This window comes from Megalopta genalis, chromosome 3, assembly GCF_051020955.1.
Source record: "Megalopta genalis isolate 19385.01 chromosome 3, iyMegGena1_principal, whole genome shotgun sequence".
Classification (NCBI taxonomy): domain Eukaryota; kingdom Metazoa; phylum Arthropoda; class Insecta; order Hymenoptera; family Halictidae; genus Megalopta; species Megalopta genalis.
The window spans coordinates 26,050,834-26,064,818 of NC_135015.1; the positions used below are offsets into that span (position 1 = coordinate 26,050,834).

The window sequence follows — 13,985 nt, forward strand, 5'->3', positions numbered from 1 at the left end:
GAGAGATAGAACGAAACCAGCAGGCTCTATGTGTGGGTGCACACACAGACGAGGCCGCCTGGCGCTCCATCTGAAACAGGTGGCGCGATATTCAACTTGTATGTTTCACCCAGTAGTACAATACTCGAATAAATAGAAATATATATAATAAGATATATAAATACATATATAAATATATACATAATATAGATATATAAATATATACATATAATAAGATATATATAATATATATCTTATGGGAAAATCGGCTTCCAGGGCTTCCAATTATAAAAGATTACGTCAAGGTTATTATCGTCTTTATTATTATTCAACATTATCGTTATACGAAATACGAAATATACATAAAATATACAATATAGAATATTACGTGAGAACAAGACATAATCAACGGTAATCGCAAATAATAATCTAAACGTTTGTCTCGAGCACACGCTTCATTCTCCGTGTTATTTGATCTTTTCGAGCCTGAACTCAATTCCATAAATCCATATGGACTTGTCAATCTTCTGACAGTATTCGCCCCATTCGCCCTCCGTCAAATCCACGTCCGTGAATTCCGTGCCGTCGTCGACGGATTTGACGGTCCATCCGTCTCGTGGCCAGAAATCACAGGGTTCAAGGCCCCTGCAATCGAACACCACTATGCTCTGGAAGCTGTCCTGATCGCGCGCGACAAACGGTTTCACTAAATCGCCTAATATTGTTATAGAGTTTCCGCGCGAGCACAGCTTGCATTTGCTCACGTAATGACTGACACCATGCCCTTTCGGGGCTGCGACGGTCTCGCTCAAGGACAGATAGTTCCATTTGTCGGATTCCTCGCGGCAATTGGAACAAACTAACTTCAAATACCAACGAAACCCAGGACCAGACGGTCTCAGTTCCTCCACGTTCTCCGTTGTAGCTTTTATTTTCAACGCTATCTTCACCATTTCGTTGCCGGTTTTTTTTTTATTTTATTTCCGAGTTTGTCTCCTCGATCTCGTTGCGTTGCGCTGTTTTGTGGTTACGTTCGTTTGTTGATCTTCGACTAAGCATTCAAGGATGATCCTCTTGGAAATTACTGGAGACGAACCGTGAAATCGCACAACTTTCACTGGTACGTATGAAACAATGTTAATCCATGTGCCTGTCTATAATTCTGAAAACGTAATCAAGACGTAAACAACAAAATAGCAAGAGTGCATGTACACCAATGTACACGGTATGCATTGAAATCCATATACGTGACATGGACGAAATATAAGCACAAACAAGGTATAAAAGTAGACTTGACATCCGAGGAATTATTTTGTTACCTAAAAATGGAGTTTTAAAATCTAAGTTTTCCTAGCGAGAATCGAGTATTCTGCATATAGTAAATTCTTCCTAATTTTCCTTCAGCTTGTAAACAAAAATGGACAATTTGGGAAGGGCAGATACGATTGCTACGTTACCGATTATATATTTTATTTACTTATAATATATTATTATATAATATATTAATATTTATATTAATATTAATATATTATATATTTTTATGTTACCGTCAAGAATTATAACAACGAATCGCAAAGCTATCGCGAATGAAAAAGAAACATGAATTATGGCAAAATTAAAGCGTAAATAATTAAATCAAGAATACGGAGTTCTTCAGGAGAATCTACTGCGCCCAATATAATACGCAGAAACGAGTGACGATTGCTCTTTGAAGTTTGGTCAACTATTATGTTAATTAATTACATTTCGCAGTATTGTCGTTTGGTTTACCTACACAATGTCGATGCAGCAGATTCTCTTGAACATTTCTGTGTCTTTCATTTAGTTTTTCACGCTTTCATTTCGTTATAATTCTTGTTTTTTTGACGAACCAACAACAGACCAATTTGACGCACAGTTTGACGAACAGTTTCAGCGTTTACCACTGCAACAAATGGCGCTGTACGCGCATCGAACGAAGCTTCATCTTCTCTCCAACAGAGGCACCACATTCATTCAGAATGCAGGGTTTCCAAGACGGATTAATTATGGAAAAATTGAAGCATAAATAACCAAACCAAGGGTACGGAATTGTTGAATAGTATCTACTGCATCGATATCGTGTCAGAAAACCAAACAAGAACAATGTAGAATGTACGCGGCAAAAAGTGTATAAAACTATTGCTATATACCATCTTGAATTATATAATTGTTACAAGTAATAGCACAAATAATTACATTTTATATCGTATTTTTGTAGTACATATTTTCGTAGTAGAAATGAAGTATGTAGAACTTTCGCTTCTTGCTAACATACTTGACACTGAAACCCGCAGGGGGGGGGGGGGAGTGCTGCAATGTCTATAGTGTTCGGATCCTAACAGATCCTAAGTCTGCGGCGCAACTGTGTTAAGCTCGGCAAGAATCATATTTTCTGTATACTTTCAATAATAAAGTAGGATTTTTGGCACGGTATGGATGCAGAAAGTATCCCTGAATATTTCCACAGAATTACGTTAAATAAGTTCTGCATCGGTGTGCTATGATCTGTTATAAATTCAAGGAACGTCAAAATGATTTCTAAAACTGTGTGCATCACTCAAGAAGGACCGGCAAATGCATTAGCACTGAACAAGGACAATAGTCAAGTTGTTATAGCAGGACGAAATGGTAAGCATTTCAACGTATTCTAAGAAATACAATTATTCTTGTCACTTTTTATTTTTATATACTATCAGCTAACTAATCGACATTGTACAATAAATCATCGTTCCTCTGTTGCAGTATTTAAAATATTTACATTATTGGAAGACAGATTTGAGGAAGCCTGCAACTTACGTGTTGGAAAAAATTTGAACTTAAATTTCTCTTGCAACGATGTAGCATGGAATTTGATCGATGGTAAGTGAACGATGGCCAGTCCATTAAACTATGAAAATTCGAGTAACTAAAAGAGACGCGTGATACTTACATTATCCAGACCATATATTGGCAACTGCAGCCACAAATGGCGCAGTGGTGGTTTGGAACTTAAACAAATCCTCGCGATCCAAGCAGGAACATGTTTTTATCGATCATAAGAGAACTGTAAATAAAGTTAGTTTCCACATGACCGACCCTATGTGGCTGATATCTGGTTCCCAAGATGGCACCATGAAATGCTTCGACTTGAGAATAAAAGAGGCAGCTAGAACCTTTTATAGGTAATCCGATCCTTCCGAATGATATTATTTGGAAAGTAGCATAGTGAAAACCATTGGAAAATCTCCACAATTTTAGTAACACCGAATCCGTGCGCGATGTACAGTTCTGCCCACATTCTCCGCATACTTTCGCTGCGGTTTCCGAGAATGGCCACGTGCAGCAATGGGATTTGCGCAAACCGGACCGTTATTTCCAACATTTCACCGCCCACAGCGGTCCTATATTCGCGTGCGATTGGCACCCTGAAACCACGTGGCTTGCGACCGCTTCTAGAGATAAAACAATCAAAGTAATTCCCAATTTTTTATACCATTGCAATATCGAACACGGTAGTCCCGTAGTAACGCTCTTCATGTTGAAACTTTTTGCTGTTAGGTGTGGGATTTATCGGGTAAGCCAAGCTGCGATTACGTGATACACACTATAGCATCGGTGGGTCGCATAAAATGGAGACCCCAAAGAAAGTATCACATATCCAGTTGCGCTCTCGTCGTCGACTGTAGCATAAACGTTTGGGACATACGCAGGCCGTACATTCCTTTCGCAAGCTTTAACGAGCACAAAGATGTCCCGACTGGTGTGGCTTGGCGAGGCAATCCGCAATCGTTCCTGTCGACCAGCCGAGTAACTCGTAAATTAGTAATAGTGTTAGGTCGTCCCATAAATCGTCGATAGCAATTTCAAGTGCAAAATCATATATCATTTGCATCCGCTCTTTGGCGGTGTCGCTCTTGTTATGGGAGGACCTAATAGTTGAAAGGTAATCGCTTTCCACGCATAATTAACAAACTGTTACTGACGCAGGACTGCACCCTGTACCACCATGTATTCAAAGACGCGACTAGGCCGGCGAACAAAGCGAATCCACAAGGTATTGCTTTGAATCCGAAAGGAGATATTGCGTATGCTTGTAAAGTAAATGTTCATGTTACAACCACAATGAAACAGTTGACTAATATCATGAGGTTAATAGATCCGCCGTATACTAAACGCCCGAGTTCGCCAAAGGGGCTTTGAAATGTTCGTTAACGTCCTCTTGTAGGAAGACAGCCGCAACGAACGACACGTTCTGCATGGCTTCCAGCGTGATGCACAGATTCGCCCTGAGCGTGCCACGGGAGCCAAAATGGTTCAAGGTTTGCGCGGAGGGATACCTGTTGTCTGGTCGACTGAACGACATTTGCGACCATAACGCCGCTGTCGCTAGAAACGCCGGACGGAACGACGTAAGTAGTTCGCTACAGCAATGTCTCCCTTACTGACGCTCAGATTATCGGTAATGTCTCTCTAATTGACGCCCAGATTGACCACAAAAATGGACAATTTAGGAAGAGGAGATACGATTATTCGAGCCTTGCGGCTCGTTTTTATAATTGTGGACAATTTATAATGATAAAAATATTAAGGAAGGCTCGAATAATCGTATCTCCTCTTCCCAAATTGTCCATTTTTGTGGACAAACTAAGCGTCAGTTAGGGAGACATTATTGTGCAGTAATGTCTCTCTAATTGACGCCCAGATTGACCACAAAAATGGGCAATTTGGGAAGAGAAGACACGATTATTCGAGCCTTGCGGTTTATCGTTATATAGGATGTCCCAAAAATGTCTCGCAATCCGAAAGTGGCGGGTTCCTCGGGTCATTCGAAGCAACTTTTTCCTTTACAAAAATGTTCTCCGAGGCACCATTAACGAGTTATTAACGAAAAACAGTGACCAATGAGTGGCGAGCTCAGCTGGCGCGTGGCGACCGAGCCAATGAGCGGAACTGGGCTTTGTGCGCTGGTTGGCTGGGCCGCCTCGCGTCAGCCGTACTCGCCTCTCCATTGGTCACTGTTTTTCGTTAATATCTCGTTAACGGTGCCTCGCAGAAAATTGTTGTAAAGGAAGAAGCTGTTTCAAATGATCCGAGGAACCTATTTCCGGATTGCGAGGCATTTTTGGGACACTCTGAAGTTATAAATTGTCCACAATTATAAAAACGAGTCGCAAGGCTCGAATAATCGTATCGCCTCTTCCCAAATTGTCCATTCTTGTGGACAAACTGAGCGTCAATCAGAGAGACATGACTGTATCGTGGGCACTGCTAACTTTCAACAGATCAGTACGGTATGGAGTATTATAAAGACCTTGTACGCGAACCCAATGGGATCGATACTGAAGACGCCGCCGACCGCATCCAAGGAAGATATCGTGAACACCTTGAATTTGGCACAGATCACGATCGGGCCCAGCATAGATCAGTTGAACGCAGGTACAACAAGCGTCTTCGAAATGCGGTACTCTCTTCCAATACCTCGAATAGTTCACATTCTCAAGACGTTCGAACCCGTCCCTCGGTACATTGAGAAATCATGTTTACGCTCGCCTCTCTTAACACTTTACGTACTGGTAGCCTATTAGCGGTCTATTCAATTATCATGCGGTACGCGAAAGAAGCGCGATAATTTTCTCTGAAATAAACCACTTCAAAAGGGCACGAGAACGACGCGAAGTCCTTGCAAGGAGAGGTAACAGGAGCGGCAAGCGGGGGCGACGACGAGACGGAGACCGACGAGACGCCGGAGAATCAGCACTCGATCGGCTCGTTTTTGCCCAGGTTAGCATTCCGTGTACTCGGCCGATGTTAATACACGTTTATCCTAATCGGAATATTGTAATGCGCAGCTACAAGAAAGCGTTCATCGATAACAAGGGGTCGGACACGAAGGGGGACTTTTTGTTCGGTGAAAGCGAGTTCGAGCCGGTGACGATACACAGTTCCAGCTACATACACAACATAATGAACAACGAGAACGACTGGACACTGTCCAAGGAAGCCTTTCCTTTACGGCACGAGATCAAAGACAGATCGCCGCCGCCGGAACAGTTCCCGAACCACCCTCCGGACATCAACGAGGACTGCGCGTCCTTGACGATCGAGGACCAGCCGAGCCAACTGATCGTTTCGAACATCCCGAAGCCGCAGTTCTGGGATCCGACGAACTTGATCGAGGAGGCGTTGAAGCATCACGCCGCGCTTAGGGACATACAGACCTCGGCGTCGATTTTAATAGCGTTGGGAGAGAAACGGAAGAACTTGAACATAGAGACGGCTGTCCAGGAACATTGGATTCTGGACTATCTGGACATGCTGGCAAGGTTTAAACTTTGGAACGTGGCCACGCAGGTTTGTCGGTCGTGTTTAATCTACGCGGTGGTTGGACACTTGCTAGTATTGCTCTTCTTTTTTTTACAGATCATCCAATCGGTCTGGATACCGTCGGTGTCGCAACTCAATCAGCAATCGACGGTGATTCACGCGTGTTGCTTGGCCTGCTCGAAACCGCTGCAGCGAGCCGCGTGGTTATGCGACCGGTGCCACTCCTCGCATCACGCGCTCTGTTCCGTTTGTCATCAAGTGAGACATCTTGCTTTTCTCGCATTACACGGCCTAGATTCTTAATCTAACATCGTGGACGACGCGTCTCTTTCTCCGCAGGTGGTGCGAGGCATGTACGCATGGTGCCAAGGATGCACCCACGGGGGCCATGTTCTGCACATGAGCGAGTGGTTCCGATGCAACCGACAGTGCCCGACCGGATGCGGACACATGTGCGAATATACTTAAAGACCGTCGACTGTGTGCGATAGCCCGCTTTGTTGTAAGTTTTCTACGCCCATGTACATAATTATTAGACAGTACTTACGTCGTCGGTAACAATCGTAGACACGTAGCGTACTTTGTGAACCGAACAGTTTAGAGAAATTAAATTATTTATTGATTCTGCTTTTGTAAATTGTACAACGAACAAAACTCTTCCGCTCTTCCTAGTTCTCTGTTACCGTGTGAGCAGTGCGCACGGCACCGATGAATCGTTCGACGCTTCTCGCGTCGACGGCGTGTATAAAAACAACGTACAAAAATACACTGCTGTTCCCTACGTGAGCAGTTTCTTGGGATACTGACATAAACCTATTGACGTAGAAAAAGAAAGAAAAACAATGACCGCATCGCGGCCTAGCACCTGTATTTACAAGGCTGTCGAACGCGGCTTGAGTCGCGCCAGCGGTATTTGTACGATCGTCGTTCTTAGGCTACCTTAACTGTTCTTTTGCGTCACTTTCACTATGACACTCTTCACCTCGGTGTACCCTTCGAGACCGTAGGATCCCATTTCCCTTCCGTGGCCCGACATCTTGTAACCACCGAACGGCACTTGAGCTGACAACGCGTTGTACGTGTTCACCCTGAAAGCGAACGTGGACATCGTCGTTGAAAGCACCGCACCGCGAGTCGTTGCGTTTGCGCGCAGACTAAATCTTTGTAACGCTCACCAAACTGTGCCGGCTCGCAGACCTTGGACGATGTAATTCGCCTTGTCGATGTCCTTCGTGAACACCGCAGCCGCCAGCCCGTAGTCCGTGTTGTTGGCCCTGTTGACCACTTCGTTCAAGCTGCTGAACTTCAGGATTTGTTGAACCGGCCCAAAGATCTGCGGTCGAATTTCATGCTCGTCGGTTGGTTATACAGTCTATATAAATTACGTCGTCTTAACTTGTCCAAGGTGTCATCCTACCTCTTCCTTAGCAATCGTCATGTGATCCGCAACGTCGGCGAACACCGTCGGCGCGACGTAGTATCCTTTCTCGCCGACGCGAATTCCGCCCGATACCAAATTCGCTCCTTCCTTCTTGCCCGACTCGATCATTGACATGATCTTGTCCGCTTGTTCCTGGTCGATCTATCCACGTGCAGAAATGTATGAGTCAGTGTGTGTGTTGTGGATAATTAACGCATTACCGTCCGTTGACATAACATGTTTCCTTGACTGTTCGTCGTGAAATTCCAGAGAAATGTAAATATGTATAGTATATTTACACAGTGTGCATGAAATGCCAGCGTGCTTTACGTACAGTGGCTCGCAAAAGTGTTTGTAACACCTTTTAAAGCGTGATAATTTCTTTGAAACTGAATGACTTGAATTTTGTTTAGACGATAGACGGACTGTAAGATAAAAAAGTTAAATAACGAGAGTTTTTTTGTTCTTATCTGTCATTCGAAATAATAGCAAAATTTATAAAAGACATTTTGGTCATTGTCTAGTATACTAGACACTGTATTATCTATAAAAAATTTAAGTAATTTAGTTCAGTTTCAAAAAAAGTTACTGCGTTTTGAAAGGTGTACGAATACTTTTGCGGGCCACTGTACGTGTTGCAACATACATCTAATGCAATAGGAAAGGAAAGTACAGAAATATTGCATTGGAAATGTCGAGTAAACAGAAGATAATATATAATAATAGAATGGCGAAGTAGTTCTAATTTAGTAGTAAAATAATTACTATATTTTCATATAGTTAGCCTTATATATTATATTACTATATTACTATATGGCTAACTATATGAAATATATATAACTGCTAAAATATCAAATAACTTTTTATGAAATTTCCAGCAAAGACTATATATATGGCTAACTATTATATATACTATATTTCATATAGTTAGCCATATTGCAATATAATATACTATATTTCATAGTATATTAGTATATTATATTAGTATATTAGCCATATAGTAATATAATATACTATATTTCATATAGTTAGCCATATATCTAGCCTTCGCTGGAAATTTCATAAAAAGTTATTTGATACTTTAGCAGCTATTTGATACTTTGAAACTTATTCGATATTTCAAAAACTATTTCATATCTTGGAAATGGAAATTATATCCATTTCTATAAAACGATGCAACGGAGTCGGAAACCTTAAAAAATAAGAAGCTTTCGCACAAACTCAGCCCGAACTCTGTCGCGTTACCATCATCTAAAAATCGCTCGATACCTGTGGTCCTTGCTCCACGTTCATGTCGAACGGATTGCCGACTACCCTGGACTTGGCCCTAGCCGCGCTCTTCTCCACGAACTCGTCGTAAATGGTGTCTTCGACGAAGGTCCTGGAGCCAGCGCAACAGCATTGGCCCTGAAGCAAAAAGGCGTCGTACAGACCCGCGAAGACGTGGTCGCCGCTAAAACAGTTTCGAAATCGTGATCGGTACCATGTTGAAGAACAGGCCGAAATGAGCGGTCTCGACCGCCTGGTCGAGATCGGAGTCCTTCAGGATTATGTTCGGCGACTTTCCGCCGAGTTCCAATGTGGTCCTCTTCAGCTTGCTCATCGCGGCGCCCTTCTTGATCAGCTGTCCGACCTCCGTGGATCCCGTGAACGCGATCTTGTCCACCAAGTCGTGATCGACCAACGCGGCTCCCGCTTTACCGAAACCAGGAACCACGTTCACCACTCCGTTCGGGAAACCGGCTTCCTTGGTCAGCTGGGCCATGTACAGAGCCGTCAAGGGCGTCTGTTCGGCCGGTTTCAGAACGATGACGTTCCCTGCGAAAAGACGTTACGAAAATTACAAGCAATTACCGTCGCCGCGGTCAACTTCCTCGATAAGATAACCGCCGCTCGATTTAGCGGACCGAAGGTCTGCTAACGCGTCGCAAATTTATGACTATGTAAACGAGTGTTAACGAAGCGTTTTACATATAGTATTTTTAGCTAGGACTCGCACCTGTAGCTAGAGCCGGTCCCACCTTCCAAGACATCATCAGAAGCGGGAAGTTCCACGGTATGATCTGGCCGCAGACGCCGACCGGCTCGTGACGAGTGTAAGCGAAGTATTGCCCGTCCATCGGTATCACTTTGCCATGATTCTTGTCGGCCCAGCCCGCATAATATCGGAGAGCGGATATGCTAGCCGGGACGTCGAACCCGTAAGCGGTCGCATAAGGCTTGCCGTTGTCCAGCGTCTCCAGCGACTGAACATGTTCGACAAAAAGTGCTTGGTATCAAGGTTACGAGACGACTTTTATCCATAACAATATTATATTAAGTTATATTATATTAATATAATATAATATAATAATTAATATAATAATATATAATATTATATATTATATTAAGTTATATTAAGGCGTCGTACGCGAAATGTTTACTACAGCTTAGAAGAACACAAGAGAGCATGTTCCTACAGTCAGTTAAAACTAGCAGATCTTCGAGCACTTCTGGCATCTGCAGGTCTTTAACCTTTTAGGTACGGCTGAATTCTGCGCGAGGCTATTTCTCTGGACGGCAGAGTCTGATATGTACTGTACAGAGTCTGATACTGTATATTCTGTCTGTATATACAGGGTGTCCCAAAAATGTCTCGCAATCCGAACGTGGTGGGTTCCTCGGGTCATTCGAAGCAACTTTTTCCTTTACAAAAATGTTCTCCGAGGCACCGTTAACGAGTTATTAACGAAAAACAGTGACCAATGAGAGGCGAGCTCAGCTGGCGCGAGGCGATCGAGCCAATGAGCGGAACTGGGCTTCGGAGAAAATTTTTGTAAAGGAAGAAGTTGCTTCAAATGATCCGAGGAACCCGCCATTTCCGGATTGCGAGACATTTTTCGGACACCCTGTAGACTGTTGTAAATCGATGTGAAGACGAAAGAAGTGTGAAACAATGCATACGAAGACGATTATTTGATTCAAACGATGAGCGAGTGAGCTACTAGAGCAAGCCACTATAGTGGCGCGTCGTGCCTAAAAAGTTAAAATGGAAAAATACTTCAATAAAAATACTTCAGTACGTTAATTTTAATTAAAGTATTTCATTCAGTTAGATAAAAGCAATCTTATATGGCATCAATTACTTCTTCAACATTCCTCCTGCAAATCTTGATAAAATTAAGCAGTCATTTTTAATGAGACCTGGAAGATCTCCCCAATCGATCGTCAATCGACCGAATTCAAAACGGGTTCTAATTCTAACTGTTAAAAATTGTACGAACACTTTCGTGGCCCGCTATATTTCTAGGCTTCTCAGAAGCGATTCACAATGAAATAATCATTGTTAGCGCATTAATGCTAAATATCGAGCATTCGTCCGCCAGCGAACCACGTTCGCGGCACTTACCGCGAGGTAGGTACGGTCGCGTTCCATCAAATCGGCGAGCTTGTGCAGCAGCACGCCTCGCTGGGAGGCGTCCATCGTTCTCCACGGTGAACCCAGCTTGAAGGCCTTGTTCGCAGCGTTCACGGCCACGTCGATGTCGGCAGCGCCGCCCTCCTGGACATCCGCGATCACTTCCTCTGTCGCGGGGTTCACCGTTGGGAACGTATTCCCGCTCTTCGAACGGTGCCATTCGTTGTCGATGAAGATCTGTGCAACAAATGTCCGCGGATTAACAAGCCTAATTCCACGTTTGTTTGTCTTCGATTCTCTCTCCGGATCATCGACGATATAAATAACGTCGCGACCAGATTGCACAACCGGGGCCGGCCGGGAGGAAAAATATTATGGAACTGAAACGTTTGCATTGGGATTCGGATATCTCTCTGCGCGAGGGTTCCGCCGATAGCCTTTATTTCTCGCTACCAGTCGCGATAAGATAGCGGCGCACGCGAATCCTTATCTGAACGACCGTGCTCGACGGACACAGATTTCCGATAGGATTGCGGATTCATTTTTTGTCGTGTCATCGCACGGTGCCGCGCGATGATTACCGGACGCCTGGCGTCTCGCCACGCGCCGATCGTGACAATGTAGCGACGCGCGAAGAAATCAGATGTACAGGATGTCCCAAAAATTCGATGAAATTGAAAAATGTCTCTCAATCCGGAAATGCCGGGTTCCTCGGATCATTCGAAGCAACTTCTTCCGTTACAAAAATTTTCTGTGAGGCACCGTTAACGAGTTATTAACGAAAAAACAGTGACCAATAAGAATCGAGTACGGCTGACGCGAGGCGGCCCAGCCAACCAGCGCACGAAGCCCAGTTCCGCTCATTGGCTCGGTCGTCTCGCGCCAGCCGAGCTCGCCCCTCATTGGTCATTGTTTTTCGTCGATAACTCGTTAACGGTGCCTCGGAGAACATTTTTGCAAAGGAGAAAGTTGCTTCGAATGGCCCAACGAACCCGCCACTTTCGCATTGCGAGACATTTTTAGGACACCCTGTACAAACGTAGAAATAGGCGCGTCCGATCGTGTTTGTCCGCCTCGAAATGCGTAGACGTGTCGCGACGATCGACGTTCGAATGTTTTCGTTTGCATACACAAACAGATCGGTACAGTCCGCCGAGAAAGCTATTATTCGATTGTATTCTTCGTCGTGCGACAAAATTTCCTCCTCGTTCACCGGTCTTGAACCAGCGTTCGCGTGCGATTTTATCGTCGTCCCGGCGATCAAATGCGCTCCCTTGTTATGTAATGTAATAAAAATGCCGGCGATCGGACATTTATTCGCTCGTAAATTCTCTAAATATAGCGCGCCGCGTGCTACGATTTTCGATGATTGTATCCGCGATGTAGAAAATCATGATGGTCGCGCACGTGCGACGCCGATGGCGAACGCGTTGAATCATCGATTTAATCGTAGCTGTGAAAAACTAAATAATTGGTTCGTCAGAATCGACGCGACAGTCACGATTGGAAACACCGTTTTGCGATTGCAAAATCGTTGGTTCACGCTCGTCGCGAGTTGAATGCTCGTAAAAGTGTTAATTACTCACGCCGGTGTACATGATGGACGGATTCGTCTCGGGCGCCGGCATGCTCGCCGTGGAAAAATACCGCGGCAAACGGAGCTTGCTCAACGATCGAAGCATCGCGGTGCCGGCTCTTCTGCTGTTTCGCGAATTTACTGGGGCTGTGTGAACACGTCGTTCAACGACGTCGACCGTTTCGTTACTGGTGCCGGAACGCCTCTCGGGACCCCGCTATCTGACACAATGCCAGATGCGCGTCGCGTTTCATCTACCAACGTGTCTACCACATCCACCACAAACTCGTCGTTTCACGCACAGGGCCGTACGAACCAGTCCCGCAACTTCGCCCGATCCGCCGCGTTTCTGCTCCGGGAATTTATTCGCCTCGCCGGAGAACCGGTTCGAGCTGCTTTCTGCACGGATCCGCGAATCCGTGGTCTTTTCCCTAGCCGGTGTGAAAATGGAATTAAAGGGTATTTTTGTTACCGGAGCTCTGTGCCGGCGGTTCTCGTAATTTATTCGCGGCGAGAATCTGGTTACATTGAAACGTAGAGGAAACGTTCGCCTCGCCGACGAAGTTGGCAGATCTTGCGAAGCGTGTTACGTTTTTTTGATACGGTACTGCCGGCTCTGATAAAGGTTAGGAAAGTTCCCTAGACGGCTTGCGCGCCGCTGCATCCCCACCAGGGACGGGAGGGTGCGGAATTCTGGCGGGATCGATTCCAATGTTTAGAGAATTGCCGGATCGACGAGGAAATTTGGACTAATTTCTGGGTCGAATAAAGTGGAAATTGGCTTCTTGGGACGTGATGAATTTGACATTTTCTAATTTAGGAGAAGAATGTTTTATTAAGAGAGTTTTACTGATATGTTAACGTCGTGGGCTGTCCAAGTCTTGAAACTGTTAAGGGTACTTACCCCTGTAAGTAATGTCGTTTCGACACCGTTGAAGCACCAGGTTTCTTGCAAATCACTGTTTTCCTTTCGTGTCTGTTGCTAAATAGAATCTACTTCTTATCTTGAGTGATAAGTTGTCGAAGGAATGATGTCTTAATCGAGATCTTGAATCATCGGAAAAATCGAAGTCACCGATGTTTAATTTTTTACGCAGCCTGGCACGCCTAGATCTGCCACTAAAATTACTAGGGAAAAATTTCTCTTCTGTAGAAAAATGTTTCAAACAAAGGCTGATATAATTAATTCTTTTTTATATTGCTTTTTTATCGAGATTTCAAGATCACTTTTTGGTCAAAATGTATTTGAATCTGCTATTGGAAAGAGCGGGTCACACTGAAAAAGACTG

At 44.3% G+C, this 13,985-nt stretch overlaps 3 protein-coding genes across 11 annotated transcripts; 1 reads left to right on the forward strand and 2 right to left on the reverse strand.

The window, feature by feature from the left end:
- Positions 1-279: 279 nt before the first annotated feature.
- LOC117221989 (CXXC motif containing zinc binding protein) lies at positions 280-1,891 on the reverse strand. 5 transcript variants are annotated; one of them, XM_033473389.2, is made up of 2 exons: positions 1,754-1,891; positions 280-1,141 (listed from the first exon to the last, which is right to left on the reverse strand). In XM_033473389.2, the coding sequence occupies exon 2, from the start codon at positions 930-932 to the stop codon at positions 447-449; it is 486 nt and encodes a 161-aa protein (XP_033329280.1). In that variant the 5' UTR covers positions 933-1,141; positions 1,754-1,891; the 3' UTR covers positions 280-446. The 5 variants fall into 5 exon arrangements, with proteins under 5 accessions (XP_033329280.1, XP_033329281.1, XP_033329284.1 ...); XM_033473390.2 differs by having other exon boundaries at positions 1,750-1,887; XM_033473393.2 differs by having other exon boundaries at positions 1,851-1,869.
- Positions 1,892-6,940, forward strand: Wdr24 (WD repeat domain 24). Of its 5 annotated transcripts, none has more exons than XM_076520496.1 (13): positions 1,892-2,112; positions 2,468-2,628; positions 2,743-2,859; positions 2,939-3,161; positions 3,238-3,451; positions 3,538-3,786; positions 3,967-4,127; positions 4,205-4,388; positions 5,262-5,415; positions 5,637-5,760; positions 5,829-6,330; positions 6,400-6,561; positions 6,643-6,940. In XM_076520496.1, the coding sequence occupies exons 2-13, from the start codon at positions 2,532-2,534 to the stop codon at positions 6,769-6,771; spliced, it is 2,316 nt and encodes a 771-aa protein (XP_076376611.1). In that variant the 5' UTR covers positions 1,892-2,112; positions 2,468-2,531; the 3' UTR covers positions 6,772-6,940. The 5 variants fall into 5 exon arrangements, with proteins under 5 accessions (XP_076376611.1, XP_076376612.1, XP_076376614.1 ...); XM_076520497.1 differs by having other exon boundaries at positions 1,892-2,041; XM_076520499.1 differs by having other exon boundaries at positions 1,892-2,041; positions 2,522-2,628.
- On the reverse strand, positions 6,900-12,935 carry Aldh (Aldehyde dehydrogenase). Its single transcript, XM_033473388.2, has 8 exons — positions 12,707-12,935; positions 11,112-11,357; positions 9,723-9,969; positions 9,207-9,541; positions 8,993-9,130; positions 7,721-7,885; positions 7,479-7,636; positions 6,900-7,391 (listed from the first exon to the last, which is right to left on the reverse strand). The coding sequence occupies exons 1-8, from the start codon at positions 12,800-12,802 to the stop codon at positions 7,244-7,246; spliced, it is 1,533 nt and encodes a 510-aa protein (XP_033329279.2). The 5' UTR covers positions 12,803-12,935; the 3' UTR covers positions 6,900-7,243.
- Between the last annotated feature and the right edge of the window lie 1,050 nt (positions 12,936-13,985).

Excerpts from the sequence above, each read along its gene's own strand:
- Aldh (XM_033473388.2), bottom strand. The coding sequence starts at position 12,802 with ATGCTTCGATCGTTGAGCAAGCTCCGTTTGCCGCGGTATTTTTCCACG. Across the intron at positions 9,970-11,111 it reads GCGACCGTACCTACCTCGCG|TCGCTGGAGACGCTGGACAA; the intron begins GTAAGTGCCGCG and ends GAACATGTTCAG. Across the intron at positions 9,131-9,206 it reads TCGGCCTGTTCTTCAACATG|GGCCAATGCTGTTGCGCTGG; the intron begins GTACCGATCACG and ends TTTTTGCTTCAG.
- Wdr24 (XM_076520496.1), top strand. The coding sequence starts at position 2,532 with ATGATTTCTAAAACTGTGTGCATCACTCAAGAAGGACCGGCAAATGCA. Across the intron at positions 3,787-3,966 it reads CGTTCCTGTCGACCAGCCGA|GACTGCACCCTGTACCACCA; the intron begins GTAACTCGTAAA and ends TTACTGACGCAG. Across the intron at positions 4,128-4,204 it reads CAGTTGACTAATATCATGAG|GAAGACAGCCGCAACGAACG; the intron begins GTTAATAGATCC and ends GTCCTCTTGTAG.
- LOC117221989 (XM_033473389.2), bottom strand. The coding sequence starts at position 932 with ATGGTGAAGATAGCGTTGAAAATAAAAGCTACAACGGAGAACGTGGAG.